The sequence below is a fragment of the Rhopalosiphum maidis genome, chromosome 2 (genome assembly GCF_003676215.2).
Source record: "Rhopalosiphum maidis isolate BTI-1 chromosome 2, ASM367621v3, whole genome shotgun sequence".
Classification (NCBI taxonomy): domain Eukaryota; kingdom Metazoa; phylum Arthropoda; class Insecta; order Hemiptera; family Aphididae; genus Rhopalosiphum; species Rhopalosiphum maidis.
The window spans coordinates 36,822,180-36,840,103 of NC_040878.1; the positions used below are offsets into that span (position 1 = coordinate 36,822,180).

The following is a 17,924-nucleotide window of genomic DNA, read 5'->3' on the forward strand; positions in this document are numbered from 1 at the left end:
CTCCGATACGGTACGTACTTTGCCGATTATGACGTCAACAGCGCGTTTTATTTGAGTCCCATACAAGAGCACAGTGAACCCACTTCTTCTGACGGTGGCTCGGATCGAGTTCGGTCCTTATCTTGCCAGGAGGTATCGTCCTCTTCTACGGCAGAGACCGAAGATCCGACCGGCCGCAGTCAGACTTATCCAAGGACGCATGCTGACGAATCGGTGGCCGCGTATAACCGACGCAAGTATACTGGCCATCCGCTGGAGCCTCGCGAAATTGACCCAGAAATGTTCTTCCAGCTGCATACTGCTGATAGCCAAGATGAGCTCCAGGAGTTCCTGTTACTAGAAAGCCAGTGCATGTCCACTGACGGTGGACTGCACGCGGCGTTTGTCGATGAAAAACCGAGAAAATAACTGAAACTCTCGAATTTTTATAATATTATTATTTCCGATTATTTTTATTGCTGTCATCATTTCAGAACGGTTCGTATACATCTTGTCGTGTAGTGTGTTCTAGTTTGTATAAGATAACGAATCATAATATTTTATAAATTATATATAATCGCAAGGTTTCATTTTGTAGAAATATGCCTGCAGTGATTTACTTATTTATCGATGGTTGAGAAAGATTGATCGAAAATGAGTTGACGGTGTCTTTCTGTAATAATTAAAATAGATATCAAGTCTATATTATTTACAGCGTAAATTAACACGATCGTTGAGTTTTGATATTTACTTATTTTCGAAATCAGGCGAAACGAAACGGTGCGACTTCATCTATGTTTGTGTTATTATGTTTTGTGTGTTTTATTATTTTATTTTATTTGTTTGTAATTTGTATGAAATAATATTAGCTTTATTGTTTGTGCTTGTGTTTTTTTTTTAACCATTTTGTTTTTATCCTGAATGAAATTTTCTTTTCAACAATCAGTACGAAAATCTAAATTAATTCATAGTGTGTTCCTAACTTTAATTGATATTAACGGTTTTTTTATAAAAATAATTGAGGTATAGATTTTGTTATTATGTCGTGTAAATAGAATACTATTTCACTAATATTAATAAGAGTTAAATTTAATTGTATTAGGTAAAATATAGCTTCAAGTCACAACCAAAATTCTAAAGTTAACATTTCAAGATACAACAATATTTAGATGTAAAAAAAAAAAAGATTGGCGAAGGTTAAAAAAATTTCATTGTTATAAAATATTATTAAAACATATTTATATTTTTATAATAAAAAATGAATTCAAGCAAAAACATAAAAAAAGATCACGGTAAATATGAAATATTTATTTTGGAATCAGTTAGGTGATAATTCAATTCGAGATAGTTTGATAATATAGCCTATAAGGTATATAATAATGCAATATTGACAGATTTATTTAATACTACATATTTTATTTTGAAAATATAATGTAGTATTATAATATTTACCATTAATATATTTTCATTCTAATTAATCATAATATATTCGAACAAAGAAATGTTATGGAAAAAGGTATAGTAATTTCTCTGTTTAAGCATTTTTTCCGTGGACGTTCGATTTTATATTCACATTAAACACAATTCAAAAAATTCTATCTTAGTTCTTGCTTACCACGGCGTAAATGATGTACTAGGCAACAAGAAAGGCTTAATTATATCTAAAACAGTGTAGTAAAATTGCCTATTTAAAACGCCTTGTGATTTTAATTTTTAGTTCTAACAATAGTATTATTACGCAATATTCAAGAATTACTTTAAAATTAACTAATAATTTACCAGCCAAAATATGGTTTTACAAATTGAAGGTGATAAGAATCAATGATTTTCTATCTTTTGCGTATTAAAAACGTGACGATCGATTATAGTAAAGTAATATGACTTTTGAATATTAGTTTTGATTTTTCGTAGTCTACATATCATAGACTTGTCTATATTGTTTATATTTCAGTTTTAAATTTTTCAAAAATGATATGACGAAGCTAAAAATTAAAAATAGTTTTTTATTTTTTCAAAAAGAAAAAAATAAATAAAAAATATAGAAAGACCATCCCAAGTAAACTTACGACAAATTCACAACGTTTTCCATCAATTGACACGATTGGGATAAAAATACGTCTAGGCTAGGATACACACGTGTTTTAAATTATTATTTAATTATTATTCGCATAACATTCAAAATAATATTACCTGATACACTTCCTAATTCATTCATAATATACACAAGATTATAACAAAATATATTACTATTTGTAATGTGTCGATTTTGTAAAATTACAAGAAAAATCTAGCCAATCTATTTTTTTTTTATTTTAATATGTTTTTTGTCTAAAATCCCATATTTTATCTAAAGCAGAAATTTATATCATTTATTTAATATATAGCATTACGTACCTACACAATTATTTAATAATTTCTATACTCGTACTAATTTATGATAAAAAAAATTATATATATATATTTTTGTTCCTACCTAATTTTCATTTATTTATGTTTATCTTCCGTCGATCATCCTTACCACTGAAAAACCTGGTATGCCAATAAGTAAACATTTATTACGCTGGTAGTAGTATTAAAAATGAGGAGTTACTACACTTAAACGATGTTTAACAACTATGAAAATGAAATATAAACATACTTGTGGGTACCAGTAAATTACCGAGATTATATATTACATAAAAATATGATTGTACTGTTATAATATAAATAATAAGCGAATTATTAGTGGAATAATATTTTCTATATTACCTAGGTACTCAACGATAACAATCCTATTGTATATACGTAAAAATAATAGTGTGTATTAACAAAAACAAATTGTACAATTTTATTATTTAGGTATGGTAGATATCTATTTAACTTAAATAAAATATAATAATTCATATACGTAAATATACAATATAAATTATTATTAATTAAGTAAAAATATTATATCGATATTAATACTAATAGATATAATATAGTTTTATATATTCAAGATTCTAAGTAGAGCGATAAATGTATCGATTTTACAACGTGTATGTGTGTTTTTTTTTTCAAAAGATTTCATTTTTGGAAGTAATAAAAAAAGCTCTCATGTTAACGTTTTAGGGTGATTTCTAGTATAAAATTGAATGTAGTTGATATTTTTGGAGTGTAATATTTAAATTAATTAGTAAAAAAATGGTCAGAAAGTAGATTACTCTTTTAATAACTCAGTTTTATAGTTTGTAGATGTCTCAATTACCTTTATTAGATGAATACCGTGTATGTATATGTTTAATTTGGATTGAATGATAAATGATTCCATATTAAAACTAGAACCTAATTATTTTGTAAAAAATAATAATAATACTTATATTATTTTAGGTACAAAATAATTTGTAATATGTTCATTACTTCATTATTTATATTGTAAAAATATATATTTCAAACGTTTATAGAAAAAATAGTATCAATATATCGCTTATGTTTTTAAATGGCTTTTACAACAACTTGGAACCATGTATTATATTTTCAAGCGTTTCAAACATTTTTCAACATTATATTTATAATCAAAAAATTCTAATATCTATTTTAACTACAAAAAAGTTACGATATTTTGAAAATTAAACCACTTATAGAGAATGCTAATAATATATACATTTTGTGAACATTTCAAATATCTAAGGTTATTCGTTTTAAATAACAACCTAATGAGAATATATATTTTGTTTAAAATTCACGTTATTCCCTAATATCTCTCGCATCCCTATAATTAGGAAAACTACTTAACATTTTTAATTTTGGTATTTAATAAGTTATAACTAGATCTTTTTCCTTTTAGTAAACATATGGTGTAGGTACCTCCTCTACTGTTGGTTAATTATGACGAAAAAAAATAAAATAAATTCATGTTTTCACTTTAAATTTAATTGTAATTAAGAATTATAATTTTTTTTTAAATTGTCTTTTTCATTTTAAAAATTATGTTATACACTTAAAAAAGTATGATATACACATATTATTAATATTATACAATGCATACAAGTTCAATATTTCAGCTTCAGTTATCTATTTTAATGGTGTTATTAATAGTTCTTATCATTAAATATAAATGCAGTTTATCTCAATGCTATTTATATACAAAAATAAAAAATACACAAGGTTGTAAAATCAATATATTCATATCTTCATCAGAATCTTAAACTTTATGGATATTATACAAGTACATTTTGGTTATTTATAACCAGTTAGCGAAAAATCAAACTGATTTGTTTGCTATAAATCAAAAATAAATAAACAAATATTTTATAACATAGTTGGTACTCATTTCCTTTTTAGATTCTATATTGATCTACAACAAGATGGTAAGCTTTATTAACAGTTTTAAAAATAATAGAAATCATAATGAATATAGTTGAATTATTTATATCATCTATTTAAATATAAAATAATTACTGTTACAGCTTTTCAAAGTTTACCGAGCTTTGTAAACGAATTAAAGGACGAGCGAGCAGTTGAAAACGAAACGATTGTGTTTGAATGCCAATTTTCAGGAAATCCTATACCCGGTTTGAATACATAGTCTCGTCATAATATATAATACACATTCTTATAACTTATATTTAATTTAGTAATAATATGGTATCACGATGACAAAATTGTCAGAAATTCATCTAATGTTCAAGTTAAGATCACCGACACCAAAACAACATTGACTATTAAAAGAGCAACTAAGGAAGATGAAGGTGTTTATATTTGCAAAGCAAACAGCAATTTAGGAGAAGCTAAAAATAAAGCAAAACTTTATGTTAAAAGTAATAATGATTATAAATACATGTTAAAGAGTATAGCTGAGATATATATTTTGTAATTATGTTTAGAACTTGGAGAAGAAACATTCACGGCTACCGAAGAAGAAGTGGAAGAAAAAGAAGTAGAAGAAGTGAAGAAAACGAAAAAAACAAAAAAGAAAACTATAAAGAAGAAACATAAAAAGGAATCTGAGTAAATATCGAAAAATGTGTTTATTTATATTTAATATGAAATACTTAAAATTCTTATCATATATTATAGATCATTCGATGAAACAGAAATAAAAGAATCAACTACTTCTAAAACGGTAATTATTAAATTATTTTTATTGAATAAATTTGTATTCTGTTAATGTTATATGATGAAAAAAAATCATACTTTGTAATAAGAATATAAGATGAGAAATCTTAGAATAGTATTCTCTTATATTCTTTGATTATCAACAGGATATTATAACAATAAAAATAAATGAAATATGCGCTTTATATGATCTAAAAAACCATAAAATAATCGCTTTAATATGCACTAAAAACATGAAAAATAGCAAAAATAAAAATGTATTCTGTTCATAATTAAAAAGATAGATACGAGCCGTACAGCCGATAGGGAGTCATAATTACTGCTCGATAGGCCAATACGCCGGATTATTTAAAAATAGACTTTAATATGAACGAAAATGTGGGTATTTTTTATATTATGTATCAAAAAAAAAAAAAAATTAAAATTAATGACATTTTTATAATTTTCACAGGTACCACATAATATAAATTAGATTTATGAAAATACAAAATAAAGCGTTATATTATGCAAATTAGCAAAAAATAGCACCAAAACATGAAAAATAAAAACCTAAAATACTCCGAATATGCAAAAAATAGCATTATAAAATTTCATATTTGGAGTCCCTGGTGCATAAAATAAATTTATAGCTCACTCTCTTATTTTTATCTATATCCTATAATAATTTGTAAATTCTATAAAATCCGATTTTTGATTATCAATTAGCTGAAATTGTTTTAAACTTGTGATCTACTTGATTAATCATTTATTATTCATAACTTTGTAGAATGTTTTGTTTTATAGAAGTTTAACTTTATATTTCCATATTCCTATAATAAAGAAAAAAACTAAACAATATAATATACAATGGAGCATCGATCATCCACCAAACGAAATTTTTAAAAAGAAAAAATATATTTTAATTTTATATTTTTAAATTAATTATACTAAATACTTTTAAAGTTTTAACAATACATGTATATTTATTTTATCATATTATATTATTATATTAAAACGTTGTACATTCAGCACATTAGTTTGATTTTTAATTAAATAAAACATTTAAATTCATGTCCAATGTGTATTTTTAATCATTGTTTAATTATCCACACCCACTTCAGTTTCAATTATTACAGATCATCAACGCTTCAATGTATTCATATTCATATATATTATATAAGGCATTTTTATTATAATATATTATATTACTCATTATTTCATCAAGTATTGAATTTTTATATTTTTTTTCCTAAAATATTTTATTCCATGCTTTTCAAACTTTATAAATTTTTATTTTTTTCACCCTTTTTTTAACAACGAAACCCCTATCAACTTTTGATTTTTAAATGGCAACCTACATTTAAAATGTTCTACTTTAATAGGGCTATTTTTTTTATGAATTTTAATGTTCAAATTATTATTTTTAGTTAATTTTTTAGCGAGATGTATTTTTTCAAAGTTGGGTGGTTTTTAGTTTTTATTATACTTCTTGTTTGTATGTAATATAATAACTATCGACGCAGTGATGAAGTTTTATACCTGTAGTTACCAATGCCTCACAGGTATAATAACATTTAGGACGAACACCTTAAAACCTCAAACCACCTAACTTAAAATAGCTATAATTCACTAACGGTTAAATAAAAAATAATAATTTTAACGTTAAATTCATAAAAAATAGCCTTATTATTTATGACATTTTAAATATAGGTTGCCATTATGCCATTTAAGAATTAAAGGCTGATAGCGATTTCATTATTAAATATAACGGTGAAAAAAATAAAAATAGCATATAGTATTAGAAAAGCATGAAACTAAAAATGTTGAAAAAAGTTAACAGTTGAAACAATGATTGTTTAATGATAAATTAATCCCCCTGCATTACATAAATCTATATATAAGTTAATCGGTGTAGGAATTATAAGGACCCTTCTCTCTACCTGTTTACGTGGATTTAATTTTGATTTATTTGATAAGCTAAAAGTGTAAATAAAAATTAATTAATTGTTACATTGATATTTTTTAACGCTGCCGGTACGTTTATGCGTGCAGTAAAAATATTATATTTTTAAATTGAAACACTTATTTTTGATACTTTATACAAGTTGGTCGATTTATGTTTAAATCATTTTGATTTATTTTCGACAATAACTTTAAGTTCAAAATTTACTAAAATAAGAACCATTTTAATATTAATTTTAAAAAAGTTAATTTAATCCAACTACGTACACTTCAACTTTTGAAGTTTGTAAATGGTGCAATTCTACTATCATTGCAAAAAATATTATAATAGTAATAATAGTATGACGATTTTTGTGTTCGCAGGTAGAGGGGAAACCGTTGTTACCGGAACGCGAACCGTTATCCACGTCAGAAACAATTTCTGACGAGACGGTCAGGGAAATTCGTGGACCCGAATTTATTCACGCAAAACCCATCGAAGAACCTGCTTTGTTCACGGCACTTAAGATCCGGAAGCCCACAGTGGTCAATGAAGTTGAACAAGTTTTAGATCAAGTGGAACTGGCTGAGTTTGGACCGGCTGAATGTCCATTACGAGAATTGGCCACTATTGATGTACTTACTCGACATGGCATATCGATAGAACAGGTAATGCACTGTTTGTAAAAAAATAGTAGGTATAGTGACTTCTTAGTCTAATCAAAAGTATGAAATTTAACTAAAACAAAATTAGGTTGCATTAATTGTTTTTTTAAGTGACGTGATGAGTTATTTATTTTTGTTTTTTAACTTTTAACTTAATACATTTATTATTTCTATGTTTCTAAATTAATATTTTAATTTTATAAATATATAATATCGAATTATAATTAATGTTAAAACTTAAATTTATTCACACTTTGAAACATTACATTTTTACAAGGAGTTTGTTTCTTTGCTAGGTGATCGAAGAGTACACGTCCGGTCAGTTCCCTGCGCTGAGGACCGCGCCAGCTCAATCAGCCATGGTGCACTTAATCGAACGTGAAGGGTACACATCACTCGTGGCTGACGTTTTCACTAAAGAATCAACCATACCTGAAACCGTCAATGAAGTGTTTAAGGCATTCATGACAATGGTCGAGTTGAAACACAGTACACTGGAAGAGATCATTACTTACTTGATGCCAGAAGATTTCCAAACCAGCACCTGGGATTTGGAACACGCATCTCAAATTACTACAGATGATACGATCACCGAAACAGCTGATATCAGCGAATCTATAAATATATTAGTAAACGGTAAATTCAATATTATTTATTTTTAAAACCAATAAATCATTAATAATAAAAATATTATTTTAAAGTATACTTAAATTTTTTTTTTATAAAATAGTTTTTGAAATTCATTAACGATTGTATTTATATTACTATTATACTATTTATCAAATTATTATAATAATATGATTTAATTAGTTTTAATATTTTGGTAACATTATATTTATTTTATTTTTAGAAGTTAAGAAGAAAACACGTTCGACAAAGAGATTAGTTAAGACAAGTGAAGAGAGTTTATCAATTGGTATGTCTATTATTGTTAATTATATTTCAATTTTATTAGTTAAAACACAACAATTTAAATTGTTTGTTTCATTATAAAAATCATGTTATACACTATAATATATATATATATATAATATACACATGTTATAATGTACACTTATTATTAATATTATATAACGCATATAGCTTCAACATTTCAGCTTCAGTCAACTATTTTAATGAATTTAAATAGCTCTTATCATTAAATATAAATGCAGCTTATTTTAATGCTACTCATTAACAGTATTTTTATTAATGATAATTGGTGATTTATAAATCCTAATTATACTAACGGTAAGTCTATTCTTTTTTATAAGTTAAAAAAATGAGACTAATATTGTGGATTTGTGCAATTAGGTGCTGTATATTTAATACTAATAACAGTTCATATTTAATATATTTAATAAAACAACTCGTTTACAAACTACACCTATTAATTTGTATCTCTATTATTTTAAGCTAATACATTTAATTTCATATTTACTAGTGTAGTTTGATTTTTGTTATTAACCTACCAACAGAGCAAATGAATAATAACTTATAAACTTTTATTCGTTAATAATAATAATAAAAAAAAACTTATAGTATAATAATAGTATAATACATAATATTTATAATTATTGTATTGAAAGATTTTACAGTATAATTTTAATATTAATTTTAATAATGGAAACATTAAATGCGTGCTTTTTATCAGTTTTTCATATCATTTAGTTGATCTAAAAAAAAATTCATAACAAGATTTTTAAAAATTTCTTAAAAAATTACCATAGATTTTGGTATTGTAAAATACGTTTTTAACACATTAATCTTAATTTCCTTGGCTATAATTTAATGGTACAAGAATATCATAAAATTAACTTTAATATAATATGATACTTCAAAAACATTAAATTATTATAAAATTAAATAAGTAAAAAGTATGGTGCTCAAGGTATCGTGATGAAATGTCTCTTCTTGTCTTTGTGTTTGTTGTTTATTACGCTATATTTTAAAATTACGCTTCTTCAGCATTTTCTTCAACTATTTCTATCATCTTCTGCATTCTTTTTGATTTTATTATTGGATTTTTTAAAAATTGGTATAATATCAAATTATTTGCATATTTATTTGACAACTACTTTGGTTTATCCACAGAAAATGAACAAGTAAAGAAAGTTATGGATTATAGCAATATTAAGATTACTGATAATACCATAGTTGAATTATCAGAAGACAAACCGATCAAAACGGAAAAATGTATAAAACAAAACAAAAATATAGAAGATATCAGTAAAGGAGAAGATGAGGAAGAAGAAGAAATTATCACAAAAGAAACGAAAATAATAAAAATAAATAAAGTAAAACGATCGAATATCGGAAAAGAAATTATTCCTGAAGAGACAACATATGAATTCAATGTAGAAAAGTATCCCGCAATATGTCCAACCGTTTTGAAAACATCAAAAACTTTAAATGAAACAATTGCTCAGCAAGAAGCTGTAGAGCTCTCAACAGATATTAATAACATACCGGAAAAAGCTCAGATTAGAATAACAACTCGAAGCGCCGCGGAAAGTATAATAACAAAAGACGAAGAGAAAGAAGAAACCCGAAAAGAAGCATTAGAAATAAAAAAACATCAAGCAAATTCAGCTTTTGAACTTAACGAAAGTTTTTCTACAGATCATCCAGACGCTCAATCGCCTCTTGAAGAAATTGTTAAAACCTTTGAATTCAAACCATGTTTGGCAATAAATGATGTTATACCTAAGGAAAGTATAACAATTAATGAAATTTATCCAAATCAAAGTCTTGGCAAAGGAATTGATTACAAACCAAAAAATAAGGAAGCTAAGGTTACTGTAATTTCACATTCACAAAAAGTAGTAACAGAATCAATTGCCTCTACAAAGGAAGGCGAAATTAAACAATTACTTATGCCACAGAAAAAAAAAGCTACACAAGATTATGTTGAACACGAAAGTATTAATGTTGTTGAAGTAAATGAAGCACATACCGAAAGTCAATTAATAGATGATTTTAAACCAACACCAGTGAAATCTTCAGTGAAATATCCACTACACGAACAATTAGTTGTTAGTGAATCACATTCAGAAATTCAACCGGAAAATTACTATCCAGAAATAATTGTACCCACTGAAGTCGCAGAACAATTAATAGTACCATCAAATAACGCTATAACTGCATTCCAAATAGAATCTTCTGAAAAAGAAGCAGAATATAATCATTCGAAATCACCCAATGAGTATAAAGCAGATATTTCGATTATTCCTGAAAAATATATTGAAGTAAGCGAGTCAATCATACAAGAAAAAGAAACTAAACTAGAAAAAGAAAAAGTACCAGATAAGTCATTTGCAGTTTCCGATATAATTTTACAATCAAGTATAATTGTAAACTCAATTAATCAAGAAGAAAATGAGGAAAAATTCAATACTCATTTACCTCAATCGCATACTGCAAAACTAACAATAAACAACGCAAATAAAGTGAGTAGTTCTTCAGTAATAGAAATTAATGAAGCAGAATCTGATTTAAACATTTTGGTCATACCAGAAACAAAACAAATTGAAAGTTCCATAATTGGTTTAGAAGTAACTGAGATTATACCTAAAGAGACAGAATCCAATTTTACATCACAATCAGCATTAGAAATATTACCAGTTACTAGTTTTACTGAAAATAATTCGTGTATAGTCACTGAAACTACAGTTGATGATTATTCAACAGATTTATTATCAAATTTGAATTACAAAGCATTTGAAGCCAAACCAAAGTTTGAAGAATTAGAAGCCAAGCAAATATCTCAAATAAATGTACAAGAGAATAACATTCCATTAGATGAAACTTCTAAACCTATTTCAGTTAAATTGGAAACAAGTTTTTATCCAATTCAAAGCATAACTGTAGAACAAACAGTTGCGACAGAACAAGAACAATTCTTGCCATTAAATGTACAGCAAGAGTTACATAATTCTGTAAGTAGTCCATCTCACTCTCTTCAAGTTGTAGTTATTGAAGAGATTACACCAGAGAATTGTGTTACACAGATAGAAGAAACGTATAAAAACAATAATCAAAATGCATCAAAAATAGCCCAAATTAGTTTTGTAGATGACCAATGTATTATTGTAAAAGAAGTGTCAACCTATGAGTCAGAAACTAGTTTATCACTTGATAGTAAACCTGAAAATGTAAAGGCTGTACCAGTATTTACTGGTTATGATGTGGCTGAGACATTAGAAATAATTTCAAATGATGCCATTGAAAAATTGAACATACAAAAATATAAAAATAATAATGCAAAATTAAAACACATACCATATGAAGCAATTGTATCAGAAGTTACATCTGTAAATGAGTTAGAAGACATTTTACCAAATAAAGAAAAGAAACAGCTAAAAAATGTAAACATTAAAATTGACGAGGTTGTTGGTGTAAATATTACAGAACAACCTGTTTACGAAAAAGAAAAAACTTCGATTGAACAAAAAGTATTTATAAGTAAAAAGGCTAGTACTGAATTTGTTCCGATAGAGATTGTTGATCGCTCAGAAATTGTTACAGGTGATTATACTTTGGATTTGATACAACCCGAGGTATCTGAATCGCATGCATATCATCAACCTAGTACATTTGAAAGTGTTATTTTGTACGAAACTAATATATCTGAAAAAGAACAAGAGATGACTGAAGATAAAACTCCATTAGTATGCACTGCAAATAAATCTTTAATAGTGGATGAAGCAATAGAAGTTACAGAAATAATTTCTGACATTAAACCAGAAGATATTTCTATTTCCATATTGCCTGAAGAAAAAACAGCCAAAACTAACATTATACCATTTAAACCTCTTGAGGGTCAAGATATAACGACTTGTGAAAATGTGGAGACAGTGAAAAATCAAAGTCCACTGTCTGAAGTTGCCCATATATCTCAAAAACCGTTTCATAGTTTAGAAACAAGTTTAATAATATTGACAGATTCAGAAAATAAGTTGTCTGATTTTGTGATGCCGAATACAAAAAAAGCAGAGACTAATTATAGTGACTTAGATATTCCAATTAGTGTTGTTGAAATTTTAACGCAAGATAAAGAACTAGATTTTAAAGGTCAAGAAGTTCCATCACATACATTAGACAAACAAGAAATAATCTTAGAAGAATGTCGGGTTACATCAGAAACAATGGTATGTAGTTCTACTAGTGATTTTGATGAAATTATACCACAATCAGTTTATGCTTTGCCGTCTAAAAGCACTCAAATTGCAATTGAGTCAATAGAAACCGCTCATCTTGAAAAAGAAGGGGATTTGGTTGACAATCATATATTTTCAGAAAGACATGCAGATTTCACATATGAAGAAGTAAAGAGTATTCAAATAACTGAACAAGTTAAACTTGACACCAAAGAAGAATTAATAATTGAAAGTATACCCGCGGATAGAAAAAGTAATACAACGATTACAGGACAAGATGTTGCGGAAACATTTGAGACTAAAGTAGAAAGTCCTATTGAAGAATTAAAAATAGAATTCCCGAAAGAAAAATCAGCTAAAACTATTCAAGCAAATGAAGTTCACAGTGTTGAAGTATCTGAAATTATTACACAAGAAAAAGAATCTTCATTAGATGATAATAAAAAATACAACACAAAAAAAGTAAACATTATAGTTGAAGATAACTCAGGAACGTATATGGTTACTGAAATATTTCCCAAAGAAAAAGAAATCCAATTTATAGAAAAATCTCAACCTATTTATCGATATGCTGAACAAGATATTTTAAGTCATGAAGGATTACAAGTTAACGAAACAAATATTTCAATTTGTGAAAAACAGTTAAGTGATTTAGAATATTCAACTAAATTAGGCAATCGAGTTATAGAACCCCTCGAATGCATTGAAATATCTGAAATAAATGTTCAAGAACCAGAATATAATTTACCTAAATTACTTCATCCAAAAATGGAAAATGCAGTTAATATTTTAAATGAAAATGTAGGTCTTATAATAAATTCTACAGTTATTAATGATAAAGAAAATGAACTTAAAATCGATAAATTAAATACAAAAATTGCAACTAAAATATCAAATTTAATTGGTTACAAAGTTCCTCAAAAATCTGAGAAAAATACTTTAGAGAGTGTTGAACTTTTAAAATATATTAAAGAAGATGAACATCAAGCGTCATCTGAACACATATTATTGGAAGGCATAAGTACAACTGTAGTTAATTCACAAGATAAAGAACTTCCATTTGAACAATTAACGAAATTAACAGGAAAATCTGCCTCGCTAGAATACGAAATGGAACAAAACTTAGATGTAACTGAAGTGTGTTTAGGAGAATCAGAAACAGATTTAATTCCTATTTTTTTGCCATCAAGTCACATTGCTGCAAGTGAATTGTCGGAAACCCAACAAGTTGCATCCAGTTTTGAAGTTACCCCACAAAATTCTACTCACAATTTATGTGCCCAATCAATGCCGTCTGGTATTTCTATAACTCCTAAATCCACAGAATCACATAGTCTTGAAGTAACTGAAACTCTGTATCACGAAACTGAAAAACCATTTGAATCGGTTGAAAATGTATTAAAGACTTGCAATCTTACAATTCAAGTGGACCAAAATGTTGAGATAACAGAAATTGTAACGAATGAATCAGAGAAACCATTAGATTTATTTGACAAAAATAGAGGTTCAGAAGCGAGTATAGTATTCGATGAAAATCAGTCTGTTTCCATCGAAGAGATAGAAACTTCTGATGATGTTGTTCCGTTAACTAAGAATGTGCCCAATGCATTAAGTGCAACAAAACAGTTAGAACTACAATTAGGAATCGTGGTTACTGAAGTTAGAACAGAAGAAAATGAGATTGAACATGAAACACAAATTCAACCTTCATTAAAACATGTTTCACAAATATTGCCAGAAAAACATAGTTTGAATGTGACTTCCGCTATTATAATTGAAAAAGAAAGTATATTAAATAAATCTAAGAAAGAAATTCAACAAAATGCACAAGTTTCTTCGGTATACAGCCCTATGAAAGTTGTTCAATCAGAAGAAAATTTTATAGAAATGAGTTTAACCAATTTAAAGACTACTACACCAAGTGAAATATTTTCAGAATCTTCACAAATTCCTTATGATTCAATAAATCAATTAGAAATTAGATCATTCGAAAAAGAAAGTGAATTAAAATTGACTAAAAATAAGAAAAAGGAAATGGCAACGATTAATATGGATACTATTAATATACTTACCACAACAGAAATCATTACAGGTGAAAAAGAATCTATTTATACACCTTTAACGAAACCTATTACAAAACAAGCTTTAATTGATATAACTGAAAGCCGACCAGTTAGTAAAGCTTTTGAAGTAAAACCAGAAGATATTACAACGGAATTACAAATTCCTAATGTCATATCATGTAAAATAACACCAGCTCAAGAAGTTGTCCATGGTGTTGTTGTTGTTGAACATTTGGGTCATGATAAAGAAGAAAAATTTGAAGGGGAATACAAACCAACGCTCTTAGCGGCTAACATAAACGTAGAAAAAGAAAAAGAGACGAAGACTATAACTGAAGTTACAACTCATGAAATGGAAGGCCAAGTTAAGAATATAGATATGCCAACATCTAAAAATGCTCACATAGAAATAAATTCTGGGAAAGAGATAGCAGAAAAAATAGAAATATTACCAAACATTGCATTAGGGTCATTGAATAATTTTGTAACTAAAACATCAACTGCTCTTCTAGTACAAGATACGTTTGATAGTATTCAATCCACAATAACTACAACAGAGGATAAAGAAAATCCATTCATTTCTGATTTAGTTTACCAAAAATCTAAAGCTGACATTAATATTGAAGAATCAAATAGTATAAATATAACTGAAGTAATTGTGGATGATACAGAAGGAAAATATGTTTCTCCAGAATTACCATTAACGAAAAACGCTGGAAAATCTATTTTACCAAATGAAGTAGCAGAAGCATCTATTGTATTAGCTGATGAAAATTTAAGAACATTTGATAAATTTAAAACAAAAGAAGAATCAGCTAATATTTTACTGGAAACATATTCAAATATATCTCAAACTGAAACCACTGTACAAGAAAGTGAAATATATCTTGAACCCGTTAAACTGATATCGAATAAAGCTGACATTACAATGATACCTAATAATAGTTTAACAATAACAGAAGTAATAACTGATGATTATGATGAAAAATTAAATATTAAAAAAGAACAAAATCCACAAAAAATTATTACATCATTATCAAAATTACACGGAGTTCCACAAGTGTCAGAAACTATTTCATCAATTACAACTAGTAATGTAATTATTCCTGTAATTGATAGCAATTATGCATCGGTTTCACAATCAGAACTATATGACACAGTGATGTCAACTGAAATAAATGCGTTAGAAAAAGAAAGATTGTTTACACAAAAGCCTAAATTTGAAAATTTTAAAGCAGAAATTAAGTTTAAAGAAGATAAATCATTAAATGTCTTTGAAACCGTCTTAAACGATAATGAAAAGCCATTAAAAATAAATGAACCTTTAATAAAACAGGCCTCATTAATTCAACCAACATTTGATGTTCCTACGATATCTGAACATACGTTGATTGAAACTGAAATTAATCTTGAATCAACTATAATACCAAAAGAACAAATGGTTAATATATCATTTGAAAATAATATAAATGTTCAGGTGTCTGAAGCAAATGCTATAGAAACGGAAAGTGATTTCTTAACACCAATTCAAAATTCTGAAACTGCAACTATACCTGAATTAATACCACAACCGGTTGCAAATGTTACGGAAGTTATAACTAGCTTAAATGTTCAAAATTTTCCTCAACCGAGTCAGACTGAATATAGCAATGCTAGCGCAATCCATTCAACATTTAATAGCCTATTACAAACAAAAGTTGAAATATCAGAATCAGAAAATAAATTTAAAAAACCTAAAAGTATAGAAGAAAAGGCATCAGTAAAAACTGAAACATTAGAAAACATCATAATAACAGAACCGGAAATATCTGAAAAAGAAGGAACACTTGAAGCACCAAGGAAAATTGATTTGAGACATGCCCAAATTTCATTTGAAGAAGAAAAATCTAGTATAATTATTTCGAATATAATAAGTGAAGATAAAGAATCTGAATTCACTCAAGCACAAACACGTAAAAGTTCAATTGCAAAAATTACATTAGAAAATTTAAAGGCAATCACTAACACTGAGCAAAATGTATCAGAAAAAGAAGGTACACTAAACATTCAGAATCCAAAAGATGAAACTGCAAATATGACATTTGAAGATTATCAATCAGGAATTATAGTCTCAAACGTTATACCCGAATGGAAAGAAGAAAAATTAAAAATTAAAAATACGACATATTCTACTGCGACATTTATTACAGACAACTATGAAAGCTTAATCCAAAATCAACAAATGGTAAATGAAAAGGAAGAATTTACAATATCTGAAGAAATACCAGAATCAACAACTGCATCCATCACAGTTGAAAATGAAAAAATAGGAGCAGTTGTATCTGAAATTATAAGTGGTGAAAAAGAAAGCGAAATACAAACAACAAAAGCAAGAAAAAAATCAAAAGCTTTAATATCAACCAAAGAATTAAAACCATTAGTAACAACAGAGACACAACTATTATCAAACACCGAAGAAATGAAATTACCAAACAAAATTTCTGACACATCAGCAAAAATAAAATTAGACGAACTAAGCCACATAACAATTCAAGAACTAGTTCCCAACGAAAAAGAATTGAAAATGAAACAAATAAATCCAATTCAATACAATATAACACCAACATATTTAGAACTACTACCATTAGAATCAAGTCAAACACAATCAGAAATAACACCAATTAAATTTGAAAATGAAAAAATAGTCAAATGTACTGCAACAAAAGGTACAACTCAAATAAACAAAAGTATCAATATCAACGAAGATATATTATTAGAATCAGCCACTGACCTAAGACAAGAAGCAATAAACCGACAGAGAGCATCAATCACTGACATACCATTGAGCACAGGTAAATAAATATAAAATTTACATAAATAAAAATAACGGTAAATACAAAATACCGGTTTTCATATTATAACTAAAAAAAAGAAAACGAAAACAGTTTAAAAACTGAAAATTAAATATTGAGTGCACATGCTGAACGGAATAACCAAAATAAAATAATTTTAGGTGCTAAAATGATACATATGATAAAAAAAAAATGAAAAGTTAAGCCAAAACTTTTTAGGTAAAAAATACAACTAAATAATGTCTGAAATA

General features: G+C 27.0%; 1 protein-coding gene across 1 annotated transcript in view; it reads left to right on the forward strand.

Annotated features, from left to right (window-relative positions):
• Positions 1-17,924, forward strand: part of LOC113555241 (titin) — a 102,950-nt gene that overhangs the window by 56,951 nt on the left and 28,075 nt on the right. The window contains exons 73-80 of the mRNA XM_026959636.1: positions 4,407-4,511; positions 4,575-4,757; positions 4,824-4,947; positions 5,017-5,062; positions 7,360-7,644; positions 7,938-8,277; positions 8,492-8,557; positions 9,715-17,673. Of these exons, the coding sequence (XP_026815437.1) occupies positions 4,407-4,511; positions 4,575-4,757; positions 4,824-4,947; positions 5,017-5,062; positions 7,360-7,644; positions 7,938-8,277; positions 8,492-8,557; positions 9,715-17,673 (9,108 nt within the window). The remainder of the gene's footprint in view (positions 1-4,406; positions 4,512-4,574; positions 4,758-4,823; positions 4,948-5,016; positions 5,063-7,359; positions 7,645-7,937; positions 8,278-8,491; positions 8,558-9,714; positions 17,674-17,924) is intronic.